Below are 8,898 nucleotides of genomic sequence, written 5' to 3' on the forward strand. Positions count from 1 at the left end.
ATCCATGTTGATCCGGAATCCATGTTGATTCCTACATAGTAGATTCTGGGTTTCCAAAAACGACATGATACTCGAGCAAAAAACATGTTCTAAAATTCTACAACAGATCGACGTCAGAGATATAGGTCTATAGTTTTGCGCATCTGCTGGACGACCCTTCTTGAAGACTGGGACTACCTGTGCTCTTTTCCAATCATTCCGGAAACAGCGATCGTGTGAGACCCAACTCGCTTTATTTGTTCATGAGACCCAGAAAATATTAGATACAGGCTCCCAGGTAGATGCTATTTTTCTTGACTTCCGGAGGGCGTTCGATACAGTTCCGCACTGTCGCCTGATAAACAAAGTAAGAGCCTACGGAATATCAGACCAGCTGTGTGGCTGGATTGAAGAGTTTTTAGCAAACCGAACACAGCATGTTGTTATCAATGGAGAGACGTCTACAGACGTTAAAGTAACCTCTGGCGTGCCACAGGGGAGTGTTATGGGACCATTGCTTTTCACAATATATATAAATGACCTAGTAGATAGTGTCGGAAGTTCCATGCGGCTTTTCGTGGATGATGCTGTAGTATACAGAGAAGTTGCAGCATTAGAAAATTGTAGCGAAATGCAGGAAGATCTGCGGATAGGCACTTGGTGCAAAGTGTGGCAACTGTCCCTTAACATAGACAAATGTAATGTATTGCGAATACATAGAAAGAAGGATCCTTTATTGTATGATTATATGATAGCGGAACAAACACTGGTAGCAGTTACTTCTGTAAAATATCTGGGAGTATGCGTGCGGAACGATTTGAAGTGGAATGATCATATAAAATTAATTGTTGGTAAGGCGGGTACCAGGTTGAGATTCATTGGGAGAGTGTTTAGAAAATGTAGTCCATCAACAAAGGAGGTGGCTTACAAAACACTTGTTCGACCTATACTTGAGTATTGCTCATCAGTGTGGGATCCGTACCAGATCGGGTTGACGGAGGAGATAGAGAAGATCCAAAGAAGAGCGACGCGTTTCGTCACAGGGTTATTTGGTAAGCATGATATCGTTACGGAGATGTTTAATAAACTCAAGTGGCAGACTATGCAAGAGAGGCGCTCTGCATCGCGGTGTAGCTTGCTCGCCAGGTTTCGAGAGGGTGCGTTTCTGGATGAGGTATCGAATATATTGCTTCCCCCTACTTATACCTCCCGAGGAGATCACGAATGTAAAATTAGAGAGATTAGAGCGCGCACGGAGGCTTTCAGACAGTCGTTCTTCCCACGAACCATACGCGACTGGAACAGGAAAGGGAGGTAATGACAGTGGCACGTAAAGTGCCCTCCGCCACACACCGTTGGGTGGCTTGCGGAGTATAAATGTAGATGTAGATGTAGACACTTTGGAAATCTCCATGTCACTGGGAATATGTGTTTCATCTGGTGCCGATGACTATTACGAACCGGTTACTAAACGACTGAACTACGACACTATACCCCTTGAAGTAAAAGTAAAGGCGGTTGTGCTAGCCAGAAATCATCCAAATTGGAACTTACAAACACTGCAAAAGAATGGAGCAACAACAGTCCTGAAAAGGAAGAAGGACTTGAAATTGTGGGAAAGTGATATCGTTAAAGGAGGGACAAGTTACGACAAATACCAGGCTATAAATAAGTGGACATACGACCGATTTGTCGAATCTCGTTGTCGCAACGAGAATGTAACAACGAGAACAGGAGTGGGCTGCAGGAGCAGCACTTCAATATACGGCCAACAAAGATTTTACGTTTGCTGCATCATTATCTTGGGTAAGAAATTTCAAATCGGAGTATAAAATTCGTCAACGGCACGTCGCTAAATACGTCTCTCATTAGGAGGTACAAAATATAGAAGATGTACAGAAAGTGGCGGCTCTTTTCAGTACGCAAACGGCGTCACTTATGACCGGTTTTAATCGTGATTACGTGATCAACGTCGATCAAACAGGATGCGAGTATCGGGTGAACATTCGACGCACGTTATCGCATGAGGGAGAAAAACGAACCTTTGTTGCAGTTGGTAGTAAAAACAAACTAACACATTCGAACAAGGCTCCATATGCCATCACAGCGTCTGGAAAAGTGTTGCCTAAGGTTTTCCTGTGTTTACAAGAAACGAATGTTACATTTGGTCCTCGGGTTATAGAAGGGGTCAATCGCTTAATCGACTCATTGAAAAATGTTTACATTACCTGCTCCAAATCCGGGAAACTGTCGAATGCGATTTACAGAACATTTCTTGAGAATGTTTTAAAACCATACGTTATTGATAACAAGTTTTGTCTAATATTGGATTCCTGGAGTGAACAAATTCATACTACAATATATGACACAATGTTTACAGATGACGAGGGTCAGCCGACGTGCACAGTAAAAGTAGTACCGCCAAACTGCATACCTGTGTGCCAGCCGTGTGATGTTTATTTCTATCGTAAGGTTAAAAACTTTATTTCCAGGCTTCAGAATTGCAGTGTGCTTCTGGAAACCCAGCGGGAACTGCACAACCGCACGGATATAATAACTATTCACAGCATAATTCATAACCAACTTTCAGCACCAATTTTTCAAGCAATGATACCGTATGCGTGGTACGCATCAAAATTAATTCCCGAAAAAGACATATTTTTGAACGTAAACCAAGTCTGTTTTCCGCCGACTCTTCGGAAGGAAAAGTGTAGCTGTCGAAAGGTTGCATTCCTTAGATGTTCTTGGCGCCGTGAGTATATTTGTTTCGAATGTTTATATGACACATACCATCCATCTAGTTGTTCAAAGAAAAGTGAGGACACGCAACAGCGACTGGAAGAGCCGTTGTAAAGTGACCTGGAGTAACATTTTAGTTGTTTACTATCGCAAGAGGTTTGAGAAGTTTATTTGCCTACCTTATTATTGTCATTCCTTATGATTTACTTACCTTATTAACCCTTCTGCCCCTATCAATTGGGATAGGGAGAAATACAAACGAAAAGAAGAACATCCGCTAGGTTTCTTCGAGATTCGTGCCCGGGTTATCTCAGTCCCAGCCACTTACCTTAGCCGTTACGCTATCGGTGCTATCAGCGAAAAGCGTTTACCATAAGGGTACAGAAGCGGCAGTTGTAAAAGTTTCTTACCTCGATTTCTGGAAAAGCATGCGTTTTCGGACCCCATACCTGATGATGATAAATGCTCTATTTACAATTATCTATCGATCCCGCCAATTTTGAGTGGATTGCTTGTCATAGCCTTTAGGGGTGATTTTCTCAAAAATGCGGGGGTGTTGACCCAAAATATCTTAGATTCCTGCGTTTTAGGTTGTACACAAGCGACCTGCCAAATCTGAGCCGAATCGGTTAGCCGTGTCTGAGGCCTTCCCCTTGTTAGTAATGTAGGCCTGTCTCGCTGCGTATAACGACGGAGGCTGCCATCAGCCCACCGCAACAGCCAACTCCAATCGTAGCCGACTCCAGTCGCATTGCTTTCCAATTTTAGTACGTTTCTCGTATTCTTCGGCGAGAGGTTTCAACGTTAATATTAAAGAGCGCTACAGCACTGTAATTGTCTTTGCAAGAACTATTGAATGCAGTTACGAAAAGTATACGCTTCCATTCAAAAAATGGTTCAAATGGCTCTAAGCACTATGGGACATCTGTGGTCATCAGTCCCCTGGACTTAGAACTACCTAAACCTAACTAACCTAAGGACATCACACACACATCCATGCTCGAGGCAGGATTCGAACCTGCGACCGTAGCAGCAGCGCGGTTCCGGACTGAAGCGCCTAGAACCGCTCGGCCACAGCGGCCGACTACGATTCCATTAAAAAAAACCATACTTGCTTCAGTATCTCGATCGATAAAAAAGTTACGACTCTTTATCACATACAAAGGTACATGTCTCTTAACGTACTATCATTTGCCGAAAATCTCGTTTCGGTATCTGCAACTGTCACGAAATAAAAGGTGTTACGTCTTACGTGACTCACTCTCTGCATAAGTGACGGGAAATATTTTCTGAAAATATTTGTTTGGCGTGTAGCCTTATGTGGATACGAAACGTGGACGATAAGTAGCAAGTAGCATAGACAACACGAGAATAGAAGTTTTTCAAATGTGGTGGTATACAAGAATGGTGAAGATTAGACGGATAGATTACGTAATTAATGAAAGGATCCTGAATCGAACTGGTAAGGAAAATACTTTCATGGCACAACTCGACTAAAAGAAGGGAGGAGGCATCATGAGGCTTCAAGGAGCTGTCAGATTGGTAAGGGGGGTGGGGAAGTGTAGATGTTAAAAATTGTGGGTGGAGACCTGCAAACTGGTGTAGGATTCCACAAAGAAGTGTTTGTGTCCTCTGTTGTTCCTAATCTATACAAATGATTTATGGAACAATCTGAACAGCCATCTTAGATTGTTTGCAGATGCTGCTGTTATTTACCTTGTAGTAAACTCATCAGAAGATCAAAACAAATTGCAAAATGATTAAGACAAGGCATCTGTATGGTGTGAAAGTAGTAATTGAACCTTAAATAACGAAAAGTGTGATGTCATCCATATGAGTACTAAAAGGAATCCGTTAAATTTCGGTTACACATAAAATCACATAACTCTAAAGGCTGTCAATTCAACTAAACATCTAAGGATTACAGTTACGAACAGTTTACACTGGAACGGTCACACAGATAATATTAAGGGAAGGGCGAAACAAAGACTGCATTTTATTTGCAAAACACGTAGAAGATGCGACATATCCGCTAAAGAGAGTGGCTACTCCATGCTTGTTCGTCCTCTGCTACAGTACTGTTGTGCGGTGTGGGATGCTCACCATATGTGATTCACGAGGACATCGAAAAATATCAGAGAAGGGCACCTCGTTTTGTATCATCGCGAAACAGGAGAGTGTCACTCATATGACACGCATGTGGGAGTGGCAACCTTTGAAACAACGGCGTTTTTCGTTGTGGAGAGAATTTTTTCACGAAATTTCAGTCTTCAGTTTTCTCCTCCGAATGCGAAAATAATTTGCTGGGTTCACATGCATAGCGAGAAATGGATCTAGAGCTCGCACGGAAAGACTGAAGTGTTCGTTTTTCCCGCGTCCTATTAGAGAGCGGATTCGTAGACAAACAGCGTGAAAGTGGGTCGGTGAACCCACTGCCATGCACTTACGTGTGAATTGCAGAGCTGTCTTCTAGATGAAGAGGCTTTCACTGGAGAGTGTAGAGCAGGGCGCTGCCTCATCACATTCTTCGGACTGGAGACCAGAATAACAATAATTTATTTCGCCTGGCAGCGGTGCAATGCCGATCTTCAATCGATAGCATTTAAAGCGTTTACAGAATAAGAAAATATTTAAACAATTTTTAAAATGATTAAAAAGATGATTCCGCATTGAAGATATTAAATATAGTTGTTATCTTTTACGTAAACAAAAAAGATTGGTTGTCTTTGTAAGATAAATAAACCACTTGACATCACTGTGCTAAGTTGTATGACCTACACTGCAACAGGATAAAGTGAGAACAGGAGGATATTATAATGGATGGGGTGAAATTGGAATTGGTGGGTTGGTATGTGGGAAGGTCCTCCTCATCTCCTCTCTCTGTCCACCACTTTCTCTCCCCTCTCTCTTTCCACCTCCACTCACTGTCTCTCTCCATATCATCCTCCCCACTCTCTTTGTCTGTCTTCTCTATCCCGCTCTCTATGTCCATTTCCTCCACCGCCTCCTCCCCCCCCCCCCCCTTTCTCTGCCCATCTCGGTTTCCTCCTCTCTCGGACTTGAGCCTTGTTGATTGTTACTGCTAATTCAGATTCCGTAGTAGTGTTCTAATCATAAGCCAATAAGCCATAAATAAACTTTCCACTTTTCTGTGAATGCTGACTGCGAATTGAAAAACAAACGGCATATTTCTGTGCATTCAAATTTTTTTTTAAATATATATAGTGAGAAGAATATATATGGAAGAAGAAATTTGTTTAACGGTTTACATGCCGTCCTGTTGTAGTTAAATCTGACTGTGAGAGGAAAGCAAAACCACGTTTCTTCAGAGCACCGTACAAGATTTTCTTTCTCGCAGTCGGTTTTAACAGAAAACCTGTACATTGTTAACAAATAGATAGCACGCGGAAATTTTTGTTCTCAATGTTTCCCAGTTATATATTGTTTATAAACTTATGCACTCTGTGTATTAAAAATGTATAGACTGTGTTCGTCCGAGCATTTATTATTGTAACGGGTAAAAATTTGAAGTAGATTGGTCAAGACCTTTTCGGGAGTTATGGCAACAACGTTATGCAACGACTTGTCTTTGTATAGTAGTATAGAAGATGATAAAATAGTTCTCGTTTTGAGAAACGTTTTTCTTGCTATTTCTAGTCTGCGTTGTGATTTCTCTTTACTTCAATCGTAGTCACTTATTTTGCTGTCCAAATATCAAAACTCGTCTACTCAACTTCCTCATGTCATTCCCTCTGCAGGCCCATATTTAATCCGACTGCATTCCATTACCTTTGTTCAAATTCAAGTTTGATATGCTGGGAAAGATAAAAGTTATATCGAATTTCGCTGTCTAGGAGAAGGAGGCTGGGGAAGTTGCGTTTGAAGAGCAGACAGTGGGAGAGAGTCAGATTGGGTTCCGGGGAGATGAAGAAACAAATGGTTCAAATGGCTCTGTGCACTATGGGACTTAACATCTGAGGTCATCAGTTCCCTTGAACTTAGAACTACTTAAACCTAACTAACCTAAGGACATCACACACATCCATGCCCGAAGCAGGATTCGAACCTGCGACCGTAGCGGTCGCGCGGTTCCAGACTGAAGCGGATGAATGAACACCAGCTCTCTTAGAAGACGGGTTAAATAAAGCAAAACCCACGTTTACAGCATTTGCAGATTTAGAGAAAGTTTTACGCGATGTTGACTCCACTACACTCTTTGAAATTCTGAAGCTACGAGGGATAAAACGCAAGTAGTGAAAATCTGGTTACAACTTGTACAGGAACCAGACTACTGTTACAACAGGCTGAGGACATGAAAACAAGCAGCAGCTTAGATGACCTTCAGGGTTTTAGCGTATCACCCACGTTATTCCACACGTACATTGTAAAAGTAGTAAGAAAACCAAGGTGATACTTGGGAAAGGAATTAAGGTTAAGGGAGAAGAAATATAAACTTTGATGTTTGTGGATGGCACAGTAAATCTGTCAGGGACAGCAAAGGACTTGGAAGAGCAGTTAAATAGGTTGTAAAGTGTTAAGAAAAGAGATCATAAGATGAACAACAACAAACGTAAAACGAGGTCGTGGAATGTAGTATAATGAAATCAGGGGATGCTGAGGGAATTAGATTTGGAAACGATACACTAAAAGTTGTAGAAGTGTTTCACAATTTTCGTAGAAAGGTAACTGTGTGACCGAGTACATAATGATTATAAGTGGGGAGAAATGTGCGTAATGGCACTATTTTGCTAATAGAAGAAAATAGCTGATAGGCCATGTCGTGTGGTATCAAGGAAAACTCCGTCTGGTTATGGAGGGAAGTGTAGGAGGTAAAAATTGTAGGCTAAGGCTTGTCTGTAGTAACGAGGTACAAGAGGAAGTAGGCTACAGCAGTCATGCAGAGATGAAAAGCTTACGCAGCGAGGAGTGGCTTGGAGAGCTGCATCAAACGAGTCGTAGGACTTAACACTACATCAACAACACTGAGGGTGTGTCGGCGTAGGGTCGGTGAGATGTGTTGGTATTGGCTTGGTAGCATGATTGGTAAATCTAAAGGAAGCGACTGAAGTTTTCGGAATGTGTAAAATACATGGGGATGGAAATATAAATTAGGAGACGAGGGAGGAACTCGATAGTTGACCCGCCAGGTTAGCCGAGCGCGCTAACGCGCTGCTTCCTGGACTCGGGTAGGCGCCCCAGCCCCGGATCGAATCCGACCGGCGGATTAACGACGACGGCCGGTGTGTCGTCCAGCCTGGATGTGGTTTTTAGGCGGTTTTCCACATCCCCCTAGGTGAATACCGGGCTGGTCCCGACGACCCGCCTAAGTTACGCGGCTCGCAGACATCTGAACACTTTCGCACTATTCCATGGATTACACTAGTCGCAGACAGTTAGGGTACACTAATTCCTTCCCGGGGGTAAGGGGTGGCGGCAGGAAGGGCATCCGGCCACCCCTTCAACTAACATTGCCACATCCGATTAACCATGCCGACCCTGCGTATCCGCGGGAAAAACGGCACAAGCGAAAGCGAAAGGAGGAATTCGATAGTTGGTAAAGGATTCGAAAAATAGACGGTAAGCGGATGCGGCAAGCGCGTTGGACTGAGTGGCGTTGAGGGATTTGGAGGGAAGGACAGGAACTGGATGCAGCAGATACGCAAGCAACGTGGCGATTGAAAGGATGGGTCGGATAATGGATTTGTTGCGGTAAAGGATGGTGGAAGGCACTTCTACTGCAGCTGGCGCGTTACTTACAGTTAGTGACGTGGTGGTTCCATCTGGAAGTGGTGTTCTAAAACACCACCATCGCCACCACCAGTATGGAAGAGGTTCTGCTACTTCTGTGTTGCAGCTAGACGCCACGAGTGTGGAAACAGCGACGTTTGCAGCTGGGTGCGCGTCGTAGACAGCGTCTTGTCCGTCCTCTCTCATTTGAAACGGAGGCGAGCTAGAGTTGTGAAGGTGTTATGATATAGACTTGTGCCTCTGCACCACTTGACGATGTAGAGCTGCACGGCGAGCTAATCTCTCGCTAGCAGTGGCAGTGCTCCGCGATGTTTACATTTCCCAGGCTCAGCAGAGATTGGTCGGGGAGACTTACCAGGTGTTAGTAGGGTGATAAGTCTGGCAAATACCTGATACATAGCAGGAACTGTTGATATACCGGTACAGCGTAGT

The 8,898-nt window shown here is 43.4% G+C and overlaps 1 protein-coding gene across 1 annotated transcript in view; it reads right to left on the reverse strand.

Moving 5' to 3' along the window:
* LOC126259209 (solute carrier family 35 member C2) overlaps positions 1–8,684 on the reverse strand; it is a 178,781-nt gene extending 170,097 nt beyond the window's left edge. The window contains exon 1 of the mRNA XM_049955804.1: positions 8,476–8,684. Coding sequence (XP_049811761.1) covers positions 8,476–8,652 — 177 coding nt within the window. The 5' untranslated portion in view covers positions 8,653–8,684. The remainder of the gene's footprint in view (positions 1–8,475) is intronic.
* Between the last annotated feature and the right edge of the window lie 214 nt (positions 8,685–8,898).

This window comes from Schistocerca nitens, chromosome 5 (assembly GCF_023898315.1).
Source record: "Schistocerca nitens isolate TAMUIC-IGC-003100 chromosome 5, iqSchNite1.1, whole genome shotgun sequence".
Classification (NCBI taxonomy): domain Eukaryota; kingdom Metazoa; phylum Arthropoda; class Insecta; order Orthoptera; family Acrididae; genus Schistocerca; species Schistocerca nitens.